Genomic DNA, 22,996 nt, shown 5'->3' on the forward strand with positions numbered 1-22,996 from the left:
TTTTCTTTTGTTTCTACCATCCCTATTGAAGCCGAATATGCTCTGCTCTCACAGCAGCAGTTGTTTAGCGGTGCCCTATTTCAGAGTCCCGAGAGCTGTTTAGCTTTAAGTTTGCTGACTCAATTACAGGGTTTTATGGCCAACACAGAAATTCCATAAGTGATATTACAGGACACACTGCTGTTTGATGTAAATGGACTGGTACTTATAAAGTGCTTTTCTGCTCAGTTTAAACTCTCAAACTGCTTTCTTACAAAACTCTATTATTTCTTTGTTGTTTCAATGCCTCTTTGCAATAAATCTAAAGGCTGTTTATTTCTAATGAATGCATTTGTGTGTTGCGCTCATGAAAAACCTTCCAGATCTTCTCTGCCAATGACAAACAGCTTATTCTGCTATTGACTGTTGATTGATGGTGTTTATTGGATTGGATGATGATGTGGAGGAACGTTATCTTTGGTGAAAAGCGCTATTTCTGTGAGGTCTGTCTAACATTCACACTCCAGTAGATGCATCTGAGAGCAGTTTGGTTGGTATCTTGCTCAAGGATATAACCACCAACCTACTTCCTGTGCTACAGCCAGTCCTGACTTCAACCCCACCGAACGCTTGTGGGATCAGCTTGGGCGTGCCGTTCGTGCCAGAGTGACCAACACAACTGCACTGGCCGACTTGTGACAAATGTTAGTTGAAGAATGAGAGGCCATCCTACCCCAGTGTGTGACCAAGCTGGTTACCACCATGAGGAGGAGGAGGTGCCAGGGTGCTGTGCCTTTGTATATGTTCTTCCACATGCCGCTGAGGCGTCAGTTTGTTAAAAGGATAAACTGTTAAATTGCTTCGTTTCTTAAGACGTCAATCATCTTCAGTGTTGGGAAGGTTACTTTTAAAATGTATTCCAATACAGATTACAGAATTACATGCCCCAAAATGTATTCTGTAACGTATTCCGTTACGTTACTCAATGAGAGTAACGTATTCTGAATACTTTGGATTACTTAATATATTATCATGCTGTTTACAACTACATGAATGTACTATTGCTGTGATTTATTACTGTTACTGAAGGTTATTTGCCATAACAATACCAACTAGATTTTAAATCTTAATATAAAATGAGTAACAGTAGGTTGACATTAGGTAAGGCTGCACTTGTTGCAGCGATCTCCTATAGAAAACTATTCCTCACCTGTAAAACAGGTTCGCAAGCTCCGAACTGTAAAGGCGTAAAACCGTAAAGGGACCTCCGGCTAATACTTCGGGGTTCTGTGTCGGGCTCGTAGCCGAAAACTAGCTTTGCTTTGTTGTCTGAGTCAACTTTGCTAGCGAGAGACAGAGAGAGGCGTTGAAAGGCTGCTCCAACGGAACTTATTGTTTCGGAGGAAAACACGAACGCAGTGCACAGTCGAGTCTTAATAGCTTACTTACAACTTGGCTCTTTTTGGCTGCAGTGGTTATTATTATATTTACATGCTTCCATCTCCCGTTTCTGCTCCGTGACAGCTGTACTTTTCTACTCTTTTTCTCCCTCCCTCGCTCACAGACACATAACGGGTATGGCAGTCCATTCTCCCTGCAGCACGGACTACACTGCCCATGAGGCTACATTATTTAAGGCAATGCCTGTAACACTCTGCCTATTGCCTTCATATTAAATAATTTTTGTGAATAATTTTTTACAAATATTTCTTCACGTCATTTTGCAGGCCGCAAGTAGAGGTGACATGGGCCGCGAGATTAAGACACAGACATTAGAGCCTCTTAATGCATGTTTTGTTTGGGTTTCCACGGGCGTGGAAACTAAAAATAGAGAGGGGACAGCCTAACATATGAAACGGGAAAATACCGCTGTGTAATCCATTTATTTCAACAAAGTAACTGTATTCTAAATACCACCTTTTTAAACGGTAACTGTAACGGAATACAGTTACTCATATTTTGTATTTTAAATACGTAACGGCGGTACATGTACTCCGTTACTCCCCAACACTGATCATCCAATATCCAATAAGTGACACCAAACAAGAGTCAATAACAGAATAAGCTGTTTGGCACTGGCAGAGAAGATCTTGCAAGTTTTTCATGGGTGCAACTCACAAATGCATTATGCTTACGAACGTGGCAACATTAAAGGAGAAATACACAAGCTTTGTAGTGGTGTGAGATTTAGTGCCTAGAAGCATTGTTACAACAAAGGACCATTCACACATAAATATACATACAGAAGGAGAAGCAGGTAACAGGTAAACAGTGAGAATACCCCATGACAATAGCACATTCAGGTGTCCATCCCTGTAGGAATGAGCCTGTTCTGCCTTTGAGCTTTTAACTTTTAATGCACGCCTCAGTTCGGCTTATTGTGCGCTATCTTCCCCTCACCGCACGTCTCTGCCTGTGACAAACAAAAACTTACAAAGAACGTGACGCCCTCAAATGTGCTTTTTGAGACACACACTTGCTGTTATTGTGAGGAGTTAAATGTAATGGATGTGATTTGGCTGTTGTTTAGTAATATTGGGAAAAATAGTGAGTCAGTCCTTCATTGAACTCTTCTTTGATACAAAGCATGACGCTGCATTGACAGTATGATTGCTGCTTTCTCACTGGAGCCCCTTCAAAAGGCTCCCCTCACCAATCCGTAACCCACTTTTTTCTGTTTATTTCTGCTCAACAGTTCTGTAATATCAGCTGTGTTTACACTGCTGGACTCACTGTTTACTCTTCCTCCGAACTGTGAAGCTTCCCATCTATATACACGTGTAATGCTTATGCAGTAGTTTGACTTGAGCATTAATATGAGTGTGATTAGAAGCTTAAGTCTACCTCAGGGAGCCTGTTTCTTTCAATTAGATGGCCGACGTTTACACCGCCGTGAGAGCGTGTAATTAAATTGTTCTTTGTTGTACTTTGATTTCTGTTGTACATCCCTTTGCTTTTTAAATGCTCATTTCATCGCCACACCCAGGTGTCAGTTTATTACTCTAAATGAGAGTAATGAATCCTACCTTCTCACAGGTGTTGATTCAGCTGTAATGTCAGCCTGTATCAGTGTCTCCTGAACGGTTTTTGGGGCAATTACCATGACAGAAATTAGAAAACATTTTACACTTAATCCCATCAAGGAGGAGGTAATGTTTTTTTGTAATGTGTGTGTGTGTGTGTGTGTGTGTGTGTGTGTGTGTTACTCTTACTGCCTCAAAAAGTTTTGAATTGATTCTGATAAAAAAAACAAAAACTTTGTGGGTGTGTAGAGTGGGCTTTTGGTTACAAGCAAGGGCGTAGATTTGGTTTTGGCATTGGTGGGGACGGATGATTCAACCACCGAACTCTGTCCTGCTTCTTTTTTTCCCCTTTTTGTCTTTGCTTCTTGATAAAAAAGGAGAAATATACTTGCGTACATATGCTATTCTACATGCTTTTAAACCATTTAAAATTACAATTCATAGTTTTATATGTGAATTATATAATGTTAAATTACTATTAAACAAATGACTAAGTATTTTAGAGTTTAGTTTACTTCAGCCATATTCCATATAAATCAGGTATCATACAAAAATAAAAAATAGCTTAAAATACAGTCATGACAATAAAAGAATATGACTTTAAGGACTTAACAAACTTCAGTTATAGTACACCAACATCTCTTATACATTAGCACTAAGGGAACACTGAATGACCTGCTGGTTTTTGTCCATAAAACTACTCATCTAAGATTGCCACAAAGTAAAAGATCTCTCAGCAAAATGATGCAACATTTTAGGCACTATTGCCCCGATCAAATCAGTGAGCTGGGATTTTTTATTCTCAACATGAACTACTGTTACAGCAACAGACATGGACTACTGGTGTCCCACACAACAACTCAATGTCCACTATGTGAAGGAGCCAAACACATGCCTGCTCCTCTCGTTAACTGAGATAAACTGCTGGCATATTTGTTTTACATCTGTACTGTCCAGTGTCTCCTGGTGGACATACAGCAGCATTGTTAAATCTCATTTGAGCCATTGTTGACCTTAGCCATCTTTTTAGTCTTCTGAGAGCACTGAAGCTTCTTTCATCCTAAGTACATGCGTTTTATCCTCAGATTACAATTATTATTATTCTGTGCTTGATGTGCCTCACCTTTGGCCCTGGCTCTTCCCCTCTGAGTGCACGAGGACATATTGCCACCTGATAAAATAACACATTGATTCGTGCCATATAAAAAGTGAGACGTGGCAATTCAGATTCTTTGTCAAATATACACTAATGAATCAATTTACATCAGCAGCCTAACAATTGTCATGATAATAAATACTAGTTAATCTTTAGCACCAAATCATCAGTCAGTCACCCGTGACCTCGCATCTTCACCTCTGTCTGAGCTACAACATGGCAGAGCTGCCTCTGTCACCTGATAAATAACAGTGAGACATTCCACATACATGCAGTCACATATGTGCTTCAAATACAGTCATGAACCAACAAGTCATCATCCAATTTCACCTGTGATTCTTGTATCACCATTGCTCTCTGAGCTTTGTGTTGGTTGGAATATTTGCAAAATCATGACTACCTCATGATATTTTGTCTCAAAAATTAACCCTATGAATATGTCAGTGCTATTAGGATGAAATTATTGTGTCATCAACATTTAACGTTAGACATATAATTTTAACAGCCTCTGTAAACTAATATCCTGGCTTGCTCGAGGGTGCCGTTATCTCTTACAGTTTCAATCAAAATTAGAAATGCTGCTCTGAGACTGAGAGAACTAATAGTGCTGCCTGTTGTGCAGTTAGTTTCCAAAACACGTTATTCATGGTTACATACAGTTTTAGACTGATGTGGGCCAAAGCCTAGCATAGCCTGTAACGTTATTATGACGGACACATTTTATGAGTGAACTTGGCTTTAAGTGACTTACAGGTTTCTTTGAAAAATACTTTCTTATATCCAGGTTCTTCCTTTTTGCTGCCGTCCTCCTCTCCTCCTCGCAGCGCAGGTTTGCCGCTGCTGAAACTAAACAGAGCTCCCTGAAAGGCACAGCCAATCACATTGGCCATATTTGTCACATGACGTAGGACTCCAGTAGAGGACGTAATTTAACTCTTTCTGCACCGCTGGGTGAATGAGACGCTAACAGATGTTTTTTTTTCTTTCTATCGGGTTTGTTTTTCTTTACTCGAAGAGATCAAATTATTGGTGGGGACAATTCAATAATCGCTGGATATTGGTGGGGACACGTCCCTTCCGTCCATGCCAAATCTACGCCCTTGGTTACAAGCCATTAACATTTGGATTAGATGCACCAAGGTCTTTAAGGCCAACTTAATGCTTTAATGGTCAAAAATTGACAAAAACTTTCAATTAAATTAGAAATAAATTAGAGGCTATGATTCTTACAAATATAAAGATTTAAAATATTGTCTCATGTTTGACCTCTGACCTCTACTTCAAGGTCAATAGATTACGCTGAAGGTCATAGTGATAATAATCCTATATAGGGCTGTTTAAAACGGTCTTTCTTACTGCCGTTGTGTGTAAAGACAGTATATGGTGAATGATATTTAGGCATTATAAATATCACTGTACTTTAAACCTCTGACGTCTTTTTCCAGGTCAAATAAGGTCAAGCTTCTGTAAAATGACTCATCTTTAAGGCTAATATTGAAATTTACTGCCTGCTGGGATTCTGAATATCACATTATAGTTTGCATTCAACTATCATGTCACATTTGACAGTTTCTTTCAATCCCAAGTTTGAAGAGTTTAATTTCAGTTTAGTTTTTTTTTTTCAGTATTGCTGTATTTGTGGCAAATGTGTAGTTTGTGATAACAGATTTGACCAAATGAACACATAACAAAACTAAGTTTATTTCTGCTGCACAAAATTATTTCAGAGATCTGGTTTTTATTATAGTAGTTAACTTTCATGACTAGTTTTAGTTTTTAGTTTACTTTTAGTTAACTTTAATAACCTTGGCTGACACTGAATCCGTTTTACAATGAAGTGAGGAATGAAGTCGGTCCATAAGCAGCTGTTTTCCTTTTCCTATAAGGTGTTTCTATGGTTTTTAATACCTGCTGTGGTAATTTTGATCCTCGCTATGAGGTCTCCTTGTTAGGTTAAAATTAGGTGTAAATAGAGTAAAATCCATACTCTCGATTACCAGCGCTCTAGTCTGTTATTGACTCCACTCTGTTTCAGCTCCTAGTGCTGCAATCGATATTCAGCACTCTGTTTGATTCCACTAAACGGCGGCCGCTGATGAAGCCGCGAGCAGTGCCTGTCACATGGACCGTGCTCCTGCGGTGACACAAACACCTCCTGCTCTGTTCTTTGGTTAGACTTTGTCTGTACATGATCTATCCACCCAAGAAGAAAGGTGGGTGTGTGACAAGTTTCTCTCTTCCTCCGTGTTTTCTGGTCCAGGTGCCGTCTTCACACGAGATGCAGTGTTGTTTTTGTTTCACCTGCCCATCTTCCTCTGGCTGGTTTCTCTCTGAACAGAAACCTGGTGTCACATCACTGATAACTACTTTGTTTCTCTCAGCATCGGTCAGAAAGTTGAGCCTGTTCTGCTGTATGCACTCAGTCTACCCTATTCACTAGTTAACTGAGAAAGGTACTTACTCTCCTTTAAACGGTTATGTGTAATGGGAGTTCTTTCATGTGTCACATACTAAATTAGAAAAAGTTTTAACCTAGACCTAACCTAGTTCTTTATGAATATCAAAATATGAGGTAATCAAAACAAAAAAAGATGTTAACTTTTAACCTTTATTGTAAGTACAAAGCTCATGCTCAAGTGTGTTTTTTCACACTTATTTTTGGGGTTTTTTGTTGTTGTTTTTTACACTTATTTTTTCTCAGAATTCTGAGAAGAAGTCGGAGATTCTGAGATTAAAATCAGAATTCTAACTTTAATCTCAAAATTCTGACTTTTTTCTCCGAATTCTGACTTTAATCTTAGAATTCTCAGATTATTCTCAGATTATATTCAGAATTCTGAGTAAAAAAATTTTTCTCAGAATTCTGGATATAATCTGAGAATTCTAGGAAAAAAAGTCAGAATTCTGAGATTAAAGTCAGAATTAAAATCTCAGATTTCTAAGTAAAAATTTAGAATTTTGAGACTAAAGTCAGAATTCTGAGGAAAAAAGTTAGAATTCTGGAAAAGGAAAAAAAAAAAAAGATGTGCCCACTTTTTTTTTTCTTTTGGTGACCCTAATCCTCTTCCGTAGATATTAAAATGAGTTTGATGCAAAACATATAAGCGTGACAAATGTGAAAAAAAGACTTCTTCACATCTCTATTTGTTTGCAGAATTTCTGGTCCTAATTATTCAAACCCTGACTGAGTACTGTTTTCAGTTTAGATAGATATCATGGGCACTGCTGCTGGGTGTAACCATATATGTGAAAACAACAATGCTTGTTTCTTGCTTAGGAAAAATAATAATTTTTACAGTCTATACCACGTGTCAAAATCGCGGCCTGCCGACATTTAAATCCAGCCACACGTCACTCGAGCTTCTTCACACAACATACGCAGAATTTAACAAAAGGAAAGTTGATTTTTCAGAGCAGACAATTTCGGCTGAGACGAGACCCTGAGTCTACGTGATCACCAAGTCTTTTGTTTTTCTTCTTTGTTTTGTTCAAAAAAACGTTACTTTCTGGTGGGTTTTTTGGTTTACAAAAATTCACTGTTAACTGTTACATTTGCACTCAGTAACCTTCATGTTCTATTGGAATATAACCAGAATACGACCGGCTGGCAGCCTGTGGAGTTGAGTCCTGTGGAGTTGTGCTTATTGACAAAGAGACTCATTGAGACTGATGGATATGTATCGACAGTCGGAATGATGACGCTGCTGATTATCACAAATCATTTCCTGACATAAGCTGGAATTAATTTAGTTTCAAGACGGTAACAAAACTATTAGTTTGCTTAAAAGAAGGATTTCTTTTAGTTTGACAGAGATGCATCTAATGGGCACTGATGGTACACAGACATCAATATCAGCTTTTTTATTATTCAGCTGTCAGAGCAAATTTTCAGGCTTTTCAGGCTTTTACGTTTCATGCGTTTCACGCCGGTATAGCTCACTGTGTTGAGCAGGTGACAGATGTACCAAAAGGTTACTGCAGGAACCCGGGTCATTTCCTGTGTGACGATCCTCCTGCACCACCTTTTCTTCTGCCCTGCTGTCCTGTCCAATATAAAGGCTGAACTACCTAAAAATAAGCTATTTAAAAAGACTAATAGGGCACATACACTGATGTGTAAGGGTTGGTAAAGGAGTAGTTAACCTTTGAATGGGCTAGTGCAGGGGTCTGCAACCTTTTACACCCAAAGAGCCATTTGGACTCGGTTTCCACGCAAAAGAAAACACTCGGAGCCGCAAATACTTTTTGACATCTAAAATAAAGATAACACTGTATATATTGTTTTTTACCTTTATGCTTTGTGTGAACAACTAAGGTGTGTTGCTTATGAAATCCATGAAATGCTACAGAGAAAATTCCATTTTATTTATGTAATCAACACATTTTGAACTCTTAAAGAAATATAACAAAAGGAAAGACACCCAGCTGAACTAAAATGATCCATGTAGCAAACAAAAACTGTTCTCAGCCACCACCCTTATATCGCCTTTGGGCTGTTGGAGCCTTGACCTGACTTTTTAAAAATAAAAAAGCACTATGCTGCTGAAAAATTAAAAGTAGATATTTGCAAAATTCTGCCTAAATATGTATTTTACCAGGTTAATGCGTGCGGTGGGGCGTGGTCTGCAGCGCTGCTGCAGGGGAGGCGGACTCACCTGAGCCACACCCGCAATCATGCCTCGCTGCCTTTACGTCTGCGCTATCTGTGCTGTTGTGTTGTTGGTGGTGTATGTCGGGCTGTGAGGTGAAAAGCTACAGCCGGCTGTATGCGTACAGCAACCGTGTGTGAAAAGTGGTCAATAAAGAGATGCTAAAAAGCGTGTTCATGCAAACATCATCGGTCTGCCGTGATATGTTTACAATAAGACTTATGGTCCCGAACCTCTGCGCACAGCGTCTGCTAATCGGGGCTCTACGAAGTCAGTTTACGCAGGACTGTAAGCTGTCATCTGTCAGGCGTGAGCGGTGTTTGTCTTTAACATAGTTCACGGTGGAGAATAGCTGCTGACATAATGTGGATCCGAAGATCCATAATTGGCCTACCTGGGGTTGAAAGTCTCGATAAAAGCCGGTGCACCCGCGTTTCGGCGGGTACACCGGCTTCCGCGAGTGTGACGCTTATTTTGAGCGATGAAAAAATAATAGAATATAATTTTATTTTTATATTTCAATATCACAATAATCTTCCAATTTAGAACTACAAGTTTTTTTAAAAAAGAACTAAACACAAATAAAATACACTTCAGCTAAATACTAATTTATTTTCCCAAACCACGCGGAGCCGCAGTATAAGAACTAAAGAGCCGCAGGTTGCCGACCCCTGGGCTAGTGTAACCAGGAGACATTTATCAAGTTGCATTTCAAAGTGTCAGATGGAGTGGAGTTTGTCTGGAGCTGTGTGGGTGGACACTTGCATGTAGCATCATATCAACAACATCAGTCTCCCAGCTCTTCTCCTCTGCTTTCATCCCATGGTGCCCTGCCCTGATTGGCTCTGACTTTGCATTACAGTGACTTCCGTGACTTCCTTGTCAATCTACCACAATCTCTTGTCAATGTGCTGATTTCGCGGCCACAGATTCTCAGTCGGGGGAGCTTCACACTTTCTGTGGTCACAAGGATAAGTGGAGCTATTACCAGTGAAGTATTTACGCTGGATCAAGAGTGTAGCAGCACATCTGTCCTAACATTTTTCCGCTTGCAGTTCACATCGTGGCTGCTTTATTCACAGTGTGGCTGTATTCCTCCTGAGCTCTCATAGCCTGATACCATCCAGCACTCGGCTTTACAAATGAGGCCCCTGCAGTTACCAAGGATACCAATTCGTCTGAAACATCAGACCAGTTAGGGTCCGTTCAGCGATGCTCTCCAGCTCTCGAGTCCTCGTCGCTCTGCCTCTCCTCTACTTTACTCACGCCTTCCACTCCTGTGCTCTCATTTCGTCTCGCCCAGTAAGCAGAAAAACACCATCGAGGACCCAAAAAGATGTCGCCTCGAGCGTTTGCCTGGGAGAGCCGTGCGTTCAGAGAGGATGTGTATAGAAAGTGACAGTATATTTAAAACACGTTCAGGGTAATAATGTAAGCATGCTGACCCTTCTCTCTAAGGTTAAACCAGTTTCTTTTACATTTTTGTAAAACATCTGCTCTTAGTCTGTGTGCTTTCATCCCGGCGTGTAAGCTCCCAGCAGGGATTTACACATCACCATAAAGATGATGCGTGCAGAGGACCCTCGTTTCCTCCTAGACTGACTTGTTTTTTTCGTTTAATAGTTACTGATTGCATAAATCCTGCTGTAATGTGAACAGCATGCTGATCAGAGGTGCTGTCAGTTAATTATGCGAATGGTGCACGTTGACACCACAGGGCTATTTTCATTTTCCTCCTTTCACCTGGGAAACTTTCTCCTCTTGGTCTAAGTGTGATGTTAAGTCTGAAACCTTCAGGGACACTTTTGACCAATATTTAAACAGATTTCATATCGTTTCAGAGAAGCCATTTTTTGGTTAATTCAGCTCCTACTGTATAAAAAGTCATAAAAAAGGAATATCAAATGGCTTTCACATTTTTCCAGAAAGCTAATGAAAATAACGAGTTCCATGACTGTGTCTGCAGGTCTTAAATCCAATGGGCTGGGATGCCTTTGGACTTCCAGCTGAGAATGCAGCCATAGAGAGGGGGCTTGACCCAGAAGACTGGACTAAAAGGTATTTAAACTATTACATCTCAGTGTTTGTTGTTTTTATATACTAACTGGAATTGGCCCACTTTTTTGGTGCTAGGTTAGACCCTGTCTTGACTTTACAAATGTAGACCGTGCCTGCAAACAAATGAATGGCTGTCTAAGGGAATTCAAACAGTTCTTTAAAATGAATACTGGCATTGCCATTTAGTCATCATTTATAGTTGTCAAAAACACAATAAGCCACAAAATGCTCTGAATTACAATTAAATTCTAAAATTGCATGTAAGTAAACAAAATACTAAATGGAAAGTTTTACCTTTTAGCCGTTTAATTCAGACATATTTTGTATTTTTATATTTCTTATCTTTAATTTAAATTGACTCAGACATCCCACCGATGCTGGAGAATCTGGATTTTCTTTTCTTCTTTCTGTCACTGCAGTGAGTTTCTCATCTCGAGCTGACAGATTACATGCTCCGGTTTCTTCTTTTTCCTTCAAGTCTTTTTTTCCTACCAATTTTTTGTCCAAAAGATATTCAGAACCTCCGTTATTTCAGCCAGAGCATCGCTTTTTCTTATTATGTGTTTTTTAAACAGTGCTCACAGAAACACTTTGGAAACGTTTGCCTTTTTCCAGCTTCCTCTTTGAACACAATTGTTTCAGTTTCATCAGTCAGATTTTCACCTAATTTTTTGCCTTAGTTGTCCAGACGTCTCTTTTGCAACACGTCACCGCTCTCTCTGCTTCACCTGAAGGTAAACCTGTCTCCTTATAGAGAAAATGGAGGCATGGCAGTATGCAGATTATATGCGGTCAGCACAAACCTGTTGGTTCAGAATGATTTAGTAACGTCTGCACAGTAGTAAGAACAAAATAGGCTGGTGTGTGCATGTTTCATAACTCCAAAGGTAATTTTGCTAAATGAGGGCTATTGTCATGTTCAAGAAACCAGTTTGTGGTGACGGAGGTTTTGTGATATGGCCTGATATCCTGCTAGAAGAAGCTATTAGACGATGGGTGCACTGTTGTCATAAAAGATGCTCAACTGATATTAAAGGTCCTAAAGTATGCCCAAAGAAAAAACTCTTCCACAGCATTACACCACCAGAAACCTGAAGCTTTGGTGGAAGGCAGAACAGATTCATGCTTTCATGTTGTTTGTACCAAATGCTGACCCTACCATCTAAAGCAGCAGAAATTAAGACTTAACAGACCAGGCAACATTTTTACAATCTTCTGTTGTCCAAATCTGGTGAGCATATGCCATCTGTAACCTCAGTTCCCTGTTCACAGCTGACAGAGTGGCACTGGATGCAGTCCTCTGTTGCTGTTGCTGATCAATTTAGCTGATTAAATATTTGTGTTGAGCAGTTGAAAAGGTGTACCTAACAAAGTGGCCCATGAGTGCAGTATATCCTAACTCTAGCGCCGTTCCTCTCGCTTCAGTAACATACAGTCTATGCGGGAGCAGCTGGACACTCTCGGGCTTTGCTTCAACTGGGACCGGGTAAGCAGCATGTGATGATGAGCTGAGCATCAGACAGAGTTTTGGCAGCTCTCAGGCCCATTTGCTCCCCTTTGAGTCTGATTCTCACTTTCCTGACAGGAAGTGACCACTTGCCTCCCAGACTACTACAGGTGGACGCAGTATCTATTTATCAAGCTCTTTGAAGCGGGACTGGCATACCAAAAAGAGGTATTAATCGTATTTGCGCTCTGGTTTATCCTGGATTTCTTTTAAATGAATAATATGACTTGCGCAGGTTTCAGATCCCTGACTGGTACAGTAATGATTGAAGCAGCTCAGAGTTTTCTCTCTGACTGGATTAAATGGTAGACAGGCTGGAAAAAACCTTTTTCATTTTGTGTAATAAAATGCAGTGGCCTTAAAATATGCTTTTAAATATGAGCTACTTCTTAAGCTGTGCTTTTCAATTTGTGAGCTCATGTGTGCCGTTTGGGTGTGTGCTGTGTGCGTGCACGTGTGTTATCCAAGGCTGTGGTGAACTGGGATCCTGTTGATCAGACGGTGCTGGCTGATGAACAGGTGGATGAAAATGGGCACTCCTGGAGGTCTGGAGCTCTGGTGGAGCAGAAGCTACTCACACAATGGTTCATCAAGACTACAAACTATGCCAAGGTATGACTGTAGCGCGTGTGTGTGAGAGGCAGTGCTAGAGAACAAGAGCCCCGTATGTGTGTGACAAGCAGCATCTGAATGGCTGACCAGAAACTTCATGTGGGCAAAAATGAGCTGCGGAGCCCTCTGATAACAATCATTGCTTCAGTAACAGCAGCTGCAGTCCTGCTTCTCTGGTTCTGCAATCAGACCCCTGGAGACCATCATTTATAGCCTGGCATCTCTATTTCAAGGAAAAAGAGACCAGAAGCCTCAGTAATACCACCAGGTGGCCTGGCTGGCTGATGAGAAGCCTCCACCTTTAAGCAGAGGGGTGAACAGGGCTGGTGCACGGTGAAATTAGCCCTTTTGGACTCATGCATGTGTGTGCATGTGCTTGCACATAGAAATACACTGTAGAGGCAGGTACCTATAAAAGAGAAAAAGTTTGGCTTTATGTGCTCAGTGCTTGAGCACTTTAAACTCGAATATATCTTAGTTTGTTTGCTGAGTTGAGAAAAATTGGGTAGAAATGTTTTTTATAACATTTTTTTGTTTCTAGAGCTGCAATGAGGGATTACATTCATGTTTAGTTAATGTTAGTTGATGTTAATTTTGTGGGGCATCTTTTTTGGTGTCCAAATGTGCAGAAAATCCCCCAAAAATTGCAATACCGACAAAATAATTCAGCTTCAAAGCCATCCAAAACTTTAAACATAGTCAGAGATACAGAACATCAAAGCAGTAAATCCTCACATTTGCACAAAGTTTGACATCTCTGCATTCAAATGATGGTTTCAGTCACTGCCTGATTATTTCAGCTCTTCTTGTTTCCATCACAATATAAAAGAAAGCATAAGCAAGTTTTTGTGAGTGGGGTTTCATTTCATACTGAGATAAAATTGAAACCAGTGCCTGGGAGGTGTGAAGTAAATGTAAAAAAGAAAAACATTGGAAATGATGCAAAACACATGTAATTTCCAATAAAACAAACCCCAAACTTGCGAGAGCACCAGCGCGTCCGTTTGAGGGTTTTATTCGCCGCTTTGTCACTTTGATTAAAAAAATAATTTCGTCCGCAGTCGGCTGTCGCTCAGGTTCAGCCGCGGCGCCGAAGTCGCCCGTGCGTGTGCGTGTCAGAGGTTCGAGCGGAGGTGGAAGCAGCCTACTGTGACAATGTGTTCCTGCATTTCTAATTTTCTCTGAAGAGCGGAGAAGTGGGAAGGAAGGAAGAGGAAGGTGTTAAGGGAGAGAAGTGAGAGAGACAGATGGAGGGAAAGGCGGACCGTGTCAAACCAGAGCGTGACAAATAAAAAGCGATGTAATTGGACTGTGATTTCCCTTTTTTTTTTATTTCTGTCCGCTCGCCTCTAAACGTGTTCGAGTCTGTTAGACAACATTAACTTCAGGCAATATTTATTCAGTTTAGCTGTCAAGTTATTCCACATTGTGCAACGACTGTGTATTATTACTAAGATGGATCCTTTTTTTTTTTCTTCCCATGTGGAGCGTGCAGGATGCTAAATGATCACATGGCAGGAGCAGGAGTTTTCAATTTCATGCATAATCACACTTGTTGCACTCAGACAAATGCTGCCTGCCTGTTACACCACGACTGACATCTAAATGATTCACAAAAAGCGAGAGCTCAGTGCGCCGCTCACATGCAGTATTGTTCAAATAGCTTCCAGAAATGTTTGATTTCCTCCAACTAAATTAACACCCGACAACTGAACCCACTTCCAAAGTGCAGCTGTTTGTGTTTCCTCACTGTGTTAATATATTTCCCAGAAGTGTACTTGACATGTCTCACTCACACATGCACGCACGGTCCTTAGTTACTCTTATTTCATGCTCGAGCTTTTCTTTGTTGCCAGGGACTCATGTCCTTGCTGTTACTGTTTTTTCTGGCCTTTGTGAGAAAAACACTTACTGCCTTTCACTTTAAAGCCGTGCCCGATTCTCACTCGTAGCTTTTTTTCTTCATCTTTGTTTCGCCGTGTCTCCTTCCAGCAGCTTCTCAGTCACGCTGACACACATTCATCGGGATTTATGCCTCTTTTTTCCCTCTCGCTCTGAAGGGAATCCATAACTGACAAGCCGCACTCATGCTAGCGATGACTATGGCCAGTGTTTATGTTTGTAATGATAACTCTGTGATGAGGTACTGCATGCTGAACTGCACCATGATGGGGTGGAGGGGTGGTTTGTGGGTAATAGATGCTGACAGACTGAAAAGGAAATTGAGAATTATAACATCTCTGGCCTCAGTCCAGCTGTGGCTTCTTGGCTTGAGCCTCGTTGATATGCATAGCTTCCTTTAATCATGCAGTATAAATGTTGTTGTGTGTCTGGGTGTGTGTGTGGGGGGGTGTATGGGCTTATGGGTGTGTATGTGAGGTGGGGGTGTGTGAGGGAGGGTGCACACTATATAGGCGATTGCTTTGCGATATCCAGGAAAGAGGGCGAGCAGAGGTCACAATTTTTGAGAATCCCTTTTTGTCTGCATAATGTGACCTGGTCGGCTCTGCTGCTTTGTCAAAATAAATTGGCTGCGCTTTGAAAGAGGCCACACGGAATTGGAGTCAATTGCATTATCCTAGACGGCCACATACTAATAGGAATATCTCTTTTCCACAGTGAAGTGGAAAATTAGCTCCTTCCAAACTTGTACAAAGTAGTAAACTTGTGGCTTTATCTCTTTCAGCCCCTCCTGGACGCCCTGCAGGACCTTCCAGAGTGGTACGGGGTCAAAGCCATGCAGGCAAACTGGATTGGAGAGTGCACCGGATGCTACTTCGACTTCAAACTGAAGGTGGATCTCGACTCCTTTCTCTCTCCTCTTCACTTTTCTTCTTTTCTTTCAGTCTCTCAGCACTTTCCCAGCAAGTGCTCCCTCTTCTCTGCTTCTGTTTTTCATCTCTTTCACCCCGAGCACTGATTGCTTGCTTTGAGTTTCTTTGACAGCTCTCTTTTTATCTGTTTCTATTAAAATCATGTACCAAAACATAGAAATCCACACTTATTATTTGCTTTCACTGCATCTGCTACAAGTAGCAATTTACCCAAACAGATGATCGCCGTTTACTTGCTGCTGAAAGTTGTATTTAGACTTCTTCACAAGCCTGTTGTCTCAAACTGAGAGACGTCAAAAAGCCAACTGAGAACCCAATTACTGCCATTATTAAAGCAGTTTTCCTTAAAAATAAAAATCACTCAAGTCGGTTCTTTAATTGTGATATTTTGTAGTATTTTTATATTTATAGAGGAAAGAGGGTTGGATAATAATTGGAAAGGGTTGTTATGAATGAATGTAAAATTAAAGTAAAAACTGGAGTTTGTAAAATGCTGCTGTTAATTACAATTATCTCCTATCAGTATGTTTTTAGCATGATGGGTACTAATTGTTAATTAGAATATCCTTAAATAACTGTGTGCCATCTAAAAGGGATCTCAGGATGTTTATTGTAGCTAAAAGAGCCCAGTAAGCCCTGAAGGTGTTTTATATGTCTGAGTCACTGTGGTCAAGTTTTATAAGCTGTGATTCAAAATTTGTGTATATATATATGTGTGTATATGTTATAAAAATCATAAAAATGCTAACAGTTGCTTTGTTCTAGTTTTATTTGCCATCTTACAGAAATATGGAATAGAAAGCCAGCAGGTCCTTGCTGTTTATTCGACCTCTGTGCCGCTGTGGATGTGACAGTTTCCCACATGCCTCCTCTCTTATTTTCCAGGTGAATGGGAAGGAAACAGGAGAGACCCTGTCAGCCTACAGCTCCTCCCCGGAGACGGTGTACGGAGCTGCTTACCTGGCCATCCTGCCCTCCCACAGACTGCTGCACGGCAGTAGCTCAGTGCGCTCCGCTCTGCAGGAAGCCTTTCAGCCAGGCAGAGGTTGGCATCTCTGCACACTCGCAACCAGCTTGTGCTCAGGCTGTTTTCAAACTGGAGTTTACACACTTTAATATGTTCTTGTATGATTACTAGTTTTTCTTTGAAGAAGTGAGAACTATATTTTTTATACACATCATTAAAGTTTTGTATTGCACTTGTCTTTATGTGTTCCATATCCTGGAGTGGGTGCATGTTGGATACCTTGCACTAATGTAAATATTTAATTTCGAACACAGTCGAGGTTTGGTTGTAGAAGCTGCAGTGGACTGTTTGTTAATTGGGTTCCCCTTGAACTAGTCTCAGTGGTGAACAGTTGTTGATAATGAGCTGCCAGGGGAAGCGGCGCTGCCTCTCATTCCCCTCCTGCCCTTTGCTCTTCAGACTCCCTGACAGACGTCACAGCTCACAACCTGTTCACCGGCCGTGAGGTTCCCCTGGTCATCTCACACAAGGAGACTTTTGATGACTATCTGGATACGGTGGTTGGTGCGTTATGAACAAGTAAAAAGGATCGAAATAAGCAGGGATCTGTCATCTTATGTCTGTTGAGTGGTTTTTACCTTCTTGACATGTTCATGCTGCACATGTATGTTACAGGTGTCCCAGACTGCAATGAAGAGGATCTGTCTGTAGCTAGAGCTCTGAATCTGAGTTGGACATCAGTGCTGAAAACTCATGAAGATGGGACACAAACCCTCATCGACTCTGAGGAGGTCAGCACTAATACTAATCATTCTTTAATAAAAAGCAAACAACACTATTTTCATTCTTTTGTCCCTCTTCTTTTATCTGTTGCATAGTTCTCAGGCCTTACCAGAGAGCAAGCCTTTAACTCTATTACCCAGAAGGCCAAAGAACAGAAGGTTGGAGGCTACCTAACCAGCTCCAAGCTCAGAGATTGGTTGATATCCAGACAGCGATACTGGGGCACACCCATCCCTGTGGTGCACTGTGGGTCATGCGGTCCGGTCGCAGTCCCTGAGGAGGAGTTACCAGTTACTCTGCCAAAGCTGCCGTCGATTACAGGAAAGGGGGCGTCGCCTCTAGAAGCGGCACATGACTGGATCAACTGCAAATGTCCCAGGTGAGAACGCTGAGTATTATCAGCCCTGTATAACGCACAGCAGGACTGTAGACTTCATTTATCCCACTTCATGTGTCTCATTAACCTTTCGTGCCATTACAAACAAATAGATAAGCAGTGTATAAGAAGGAGGGAAGGAGAAAGTACAGGATGTGACATCATTCTTAAATCCTTAAAATAAGGGCACACTAATTTGTGTCATGTCACTTCTGCTAATGGAGAATTAGTATTTGTAAATTGTCTATAACACGCAGTGATGCTCACAGGGCCTTACGTTCCATCCTAATATTCAAATTAATGTAGAAAATGCAGAGTAGCAGCTAGGAGGTGCTGAACCCTCTGTTATGCTTTTATAGACCACACAATAACAGTTTTAATGAGTGCATATAATTACTACTATAGCCTGTAGTTGTTATACTGGTCTGCTGCAGTTTATTGTCTAAGAACAAACATATAATGCATAAAGTGTCAGTGTCACTGCAGCCAGAAAATGCAGCTTGGGAAGCTGTTTATAGCAGCTTTTGTCATTTATGCACCTTAACATTTGCTTACAAGAGTCCAAAGAGTTTGTTGGCAACCATTGAGTGAGCCATATTATTTATTGCATAGCTGCAAATAAAATTCTTCAAAAGGCGCAAACTCCACAAAGAATGGCTGAAAGGTCTTTTTTGTATTAGATTAACTGGAACAAGGCCCCACAAACACGAAAAATAGCAATAGAGCAAAATGGTATTCTTGCATCAGGATTAAACATGTTTACATCTGCTATAACGTTGAATAATTTAAAATAGAAGTCTCTGGTGACCGTTCGAGGAACTGCCTCGGAGGTCACTGCTCTGGTTCTTTTCTACAATTTGAAAAATCCGGTCCGATTAGTGTGGGAACTCCTGAATATGTTCACTCCAATCAAGCCTTTTGTTCTGTATCTCATAGACCCCATTTGCACAAGTATCACTGGATCAACACCATCTCCTGAAGCACTGTTAGTATTAGCATCAGCACAGCCACAGCTCCGTCCGTCTATGTCATACTGTATATGAGATACACGGTGTTATTTCTTTTCTAGCACAGCATGAGCGTTTTGGGGAAATGATCATGCCTGTTATAGCTTTTTTGGCCGCCTTTCTTTCCTGTCTTTCCTCAGGAGAACATCACTGACAAAATGAGATCGCTGTCAATCGGGCCTGAGAGGCCTGACAGCTTTACAGGAACACTTTGCATTGAGTGCAAGCCTGTAAATTGCATGATTAATACTTTTGTTCATTCGGGGTTATGTAATCAGTGGCATCTCTGACACGAGCAGCATGAGATGATGATGATGATGATGATGATGATGGGTGTTATATAAGCCAGCTGTGTCTCGAGAGATGCACGCGAATGCCCTACAAGCACGGACATACATGCATTTACCTTTTATGCACAGTGCCTAATCACTCACACACACGGACACACACACACACATCTCAGCAGCTCATCAGTGAATGTGCTGAATGCAGAATGACTGCTCAACTGGCGTCTCCAGAGCGCCTTGCTGACATGGGAATTCCTCTCTGAATAAGACTAATCACCGCCGTGGCACCATGTTGATTAAAACCAAGGCCCACTCAGTCGCAGATGGCACAAGTCATCAGATTGTGTTCACTCACTTCCACAAAGCTACTATAATTCCCCCCCATCAGCAGTGATTGATGGCTATAATCACAAAGACGCCGTTATCTCCTCTCCTCCCATCTCCCCTCCGTTGTTAAGTGTCTGTTGAAATTTGTTCTCGTCACTCGTCGACCATGTCCAATTAAAGTTTGCGAGGAACACAGACGGGCAGGGCGATGAGAGATGGGTGGCAGGAACGCAGTTTTGTCTGTCCTTGACGAAGTCATTTCCTGCGTGCTGATCTTTGTCTCATAACCTCTGCAGTTCTGTAAATTGGTCTGCCACCTGAACCCTGAGCTTTGATTTAGTCTGGTTTAAGAAGGTGTGCGTGCAGGTGTGTGTTTGCAGGTAAAAGGCGAGACTGCTTAGTTAGCACAACACCAACACATAAGCAGGTGGACACACAGCAGATTGGGGCCACGTTGCTGTAGTGGAGAGCTTTCGAGTGGACAGCTGCCTCCTTTAGCTGCATCTGTTTGAGAGCCTTTTGGCTTTTTCTGGCTCACCCTCCAAACACACACGCACATTTTACACACTCTCTCCTGCACAGGTTTGTTTTAGCTACCAACTTTTGTTGCTGGGCTCCTTTCATGGCATAGAGAAGGCCCATCTCTGGACAGAGCACCTTTGTGTCATCAAATCTCATCCTCAGTAGTCTGGGACCAGCTGTCTGTCAAATATCCACAATCTGACTCCTGATTGGTCCACACTGGCCTGTCTGAGGAAGGAGAGGAGCATCCTTTTTCTTTCTTTCTTTCTTTGTGCACACTAATTTTCTCTTTCCATTTGAGCGCTTTTGTGATAGACTGGGTTTTGTTATACTGCTGGGTTTTCATCATATGAAATAACACCTGACTTCCAAATATTAACTGTGCTACACCTTAGCCTTGTTGCTAGGCAACCTCCAGCTCTTACCTCATCATCACAGCCTTATTATAGACTGGTATGGTAGGTGGTCGAGGAGTTTTCGCCTCTTTACGTGTGCGTGTCTGACTAAAGAAATGTGACCGTGAGATGAATCAGAAAGCGTCGAGCAGTAGACGGAGTTTAAGATGAAACGGGGACATCCCACGAGGTCCAGGAGACGACACCAGCTCCGCTGCACACACTGTAGCAAAGCTCAGAGCTGTTTCTCTGTTTGTCTTTCTGGGACACTGATTTTAAATCTTTTGAGACTCATTATAAGTAAAAGGCAGATGCTTTCACCGTTCCATTAAATGCTTTTAAACTGAAGCAGAAGTACTCTCCGAAAGCCCCGCCTCCTCCCCCCTCTTTGCCGATGTCCTCTCCTGCACTGTGAAAGTGTTGCTGGCAGATTCGCATCACATACCCAAGTGCTGTTTGGCTTGGATAGAGAGGGGCACAAGGTGGCATTTCCAACACAAACACATGATCGTGTGTGCGTCCTGCCAGTTCTTTTCCTGTTAGCACAGCCTGTTAGTCAGGGCACAAGAACAGAGCTCTGGTGCCAGGCTGGCTTCAGCTGTGCTTCTCCACGGGGACATGACCCCCACAGCCAGATGCAGGCAGCGTTACACACACACACATGCGCGCGCACACCCACGTTAATCACATAATGAGCCATTTTCTCTGAGCATACAAACAGACATCATTCATTTGTTCACTTTCTAATTTATCAGCCTGTTGTTTTTTTTTTGTTGTTGTTGTTTTTCCAGTCCTTCCTCTGCCAACTCTCTCTTTGTCTCTCCTGTCAGATGCAAGGGCCCAGCGAGGAGGGAAACTGACACCATGGACACATTTGTGGACTCGGCCTGGTATTATTTTAGATACACAGACCCTCACAATGCATACAGGTATAAACAGCCTCCTCCTGAAGCTTTACTATGTTCCTGTTCATCCATCTGTGGCTCAACGAGGCCAACAAATGTAGACTTACTTACTTTTTTTCTTACCTTCTTTCTCACCTTTTATTACCATCGTATTTGTTTAAAAGAAAACGAGAAAAGAGGAAATTGCAAAAGGTTCTCCAGCAGTAGGAGAAGCATGTCTGTCTATTTAGATATGAAGAAAGGTCGCTGTGTAATCTCTGTGTAAATACAACCTCTATAAGTGCTATTGGTGAAAGTTATACTCAAACTATCATTATGCTCATTGTTAGATCACCCACTCTCTCTCCCACTTGCCTGCTTGAAACACTTGTATTGGGTTGTGTACACGCAGATATGCATACGCGCTTCCCTGAAAGTTGCACTCTTTGCCGATAGAGATTATGGAGCAATGGCCGTCACCTGCTGGGGTGGCGGTGATACCCTGAGCTTAACAAAAGAGATTAATTTCCCAGTGCCCTGACCCAGCCGTAAAGCTGCTTTAAAAAGGGAGGGGGGACTGCTCTCTCCATCACTTTTCTTTGCCGGACAGATTACAGCACAACAGAAAAAGCAATTACACCATTTGTGCATTTCAGTTGGATTGCTGAGCCGTATACACGCGGGGTGGGCGAAAATGGGAAGCAAGTGATGTTTTAAAGTAGCAAGTGCGATGAAGGAAATGGGAACAGGGTGTTATGTATTAGACTTCCTTGGCCTCTTGCCAGAAGTGAGTCCGAATTATTTTCAGCTTTGTGAGTTCATAACTCCCCTCCGCCCCGGTTCAATTATCTGGAGGTGTTATCAGGCACAGAGGGAGGGTTGGAGGCAGAGACGTGTGAAGGAGAGTAATGATGTAAGTCTTCCCTAAAAAGCGTCATTACCGATGCTCCATCATGACAGCCAGGCTGACTACGCGCGGCTGTCCTGCCAAGATCTGAAAGCAATAGTCATAGTTTCACTATTAACTTGTGATGGCAGCCAAAATGTAAGCAGGCATTACTTTGGTACTTTTTTCTGAGTCTGAAGAAGCTGAAGAGGCTTCACGATGCTTCTTTTCCTCTCTGGATTCTCGTGTGTCAGATTAAGCCTGCCCCCTGGAGGACGACGGCGTGCATGTCTACCAAAGCACGTAACTACAAACTAGTCTCGTCTGAAAAAAATGCTTACTGGGATTATAATTGGGCATTTTGCAGCTTTGAGTTGCTAATTCATTCATTTCTGGCATTGATTTAAAACATCAAAGTGCTTCAAGTGCAGATAACGAAATGACAAAGACATGGACGAGAAAACATAAAATGAATCAATTAAAATAAAAAAAAGTAAAATAAATGATTACTGTGTAGTATTATGGCGTTAAGTGAGCAAAAGATAAAAGTTCCATCGTGATAGAGCAAACCAGCAGCCTCTGTGTTTACTGAAAAGACTTCTTCCACAACATTGGTTTGTGTGGACAGATGATGATGTTTGCACAATCATTTATAGCTTCTGTGAGAGCCCAAAAAAGCTCCTATATGAAACTCAACAGACCTCGTTTTAGGAAGGAAGAGATCATTAAAGGTCTTCAGAAATC

At 41.6% G+C, this 22,996-nt stretch overlaps 1 protein-coding gene across 2 annotated transcripts in view; it reads left to right on the plus strand.

Moving 5' to 3' along the window:
- Positions 1-22,996, plus strand: part of lars2 (leucyl-tRNA synthetase 2, mitochondrial) — a 39,247-nt gene that overhangs the window by 7,081 nt on the left and 9,170 nt on the right. Inside the window, exons 1-11 of one of the 2 annotated variants that reach the window (XM_087847992.1) lie at positions 10,182-10,238; positions 10,774-10,865; positions 12,291-12,351; positions 12,451-12,540; positions 12,841-12,984; positions 15,671-15,778; positions 16,704-16,863; positions 17,245-17,349; positions 17,461-17,576; positions 17,664-17,947; positions 21,313-21,411. In XM_087847992.1, the coding sequence (XP_087704118.1) occupies positions 10,786-10,865; positions 12,291-12,351; positions 12,451-12,540; positions 12,841-12,984; positions 15,671-15,778; positions 16,704-16,863; positions 17,245-17,349; positions 17,461-17,576; positions 17,664-17,947; positions 21,313-21,411 (1,247 nt within the window). In that variant the 5' untranslated portion in view covers positions 10,182-10,238; positions 10,774-10,785. Of the gene's footprint in view, positions 1-10,181; positions 10,239-10,773; positions 10,866-12,290; positions 12,352-12,450; positions 12,541-12,840; positions 12,985-15,670; positions 15,779-16,703; positions 16,864-17,244; positions 17,350-17,460; positions 17,577-17,663; positions 17,948-21,312; positions 21,412-22,996 lie in introns of those variants that run through there. The other variant, XM_087847991.1, reaches the window with a different exon arrangement.

Source organism: Neolamprologus brichardi, chromosome 11 (genome assembly GCF_056152115.1).
Source record: "Neolamprologus brichardi isolate AB-2024 chromosome 11, ASM5615211v1, whole genome shotgun sequence".
In the NCBI taxonomy this organism is placed as follows: domain Eukaryota; kingdom Metazoa; phylum Chordata; class Actinopteri; order Cichliformes; family Cichlidae; genus Neolamprologus; species Neolamprologus brichardi.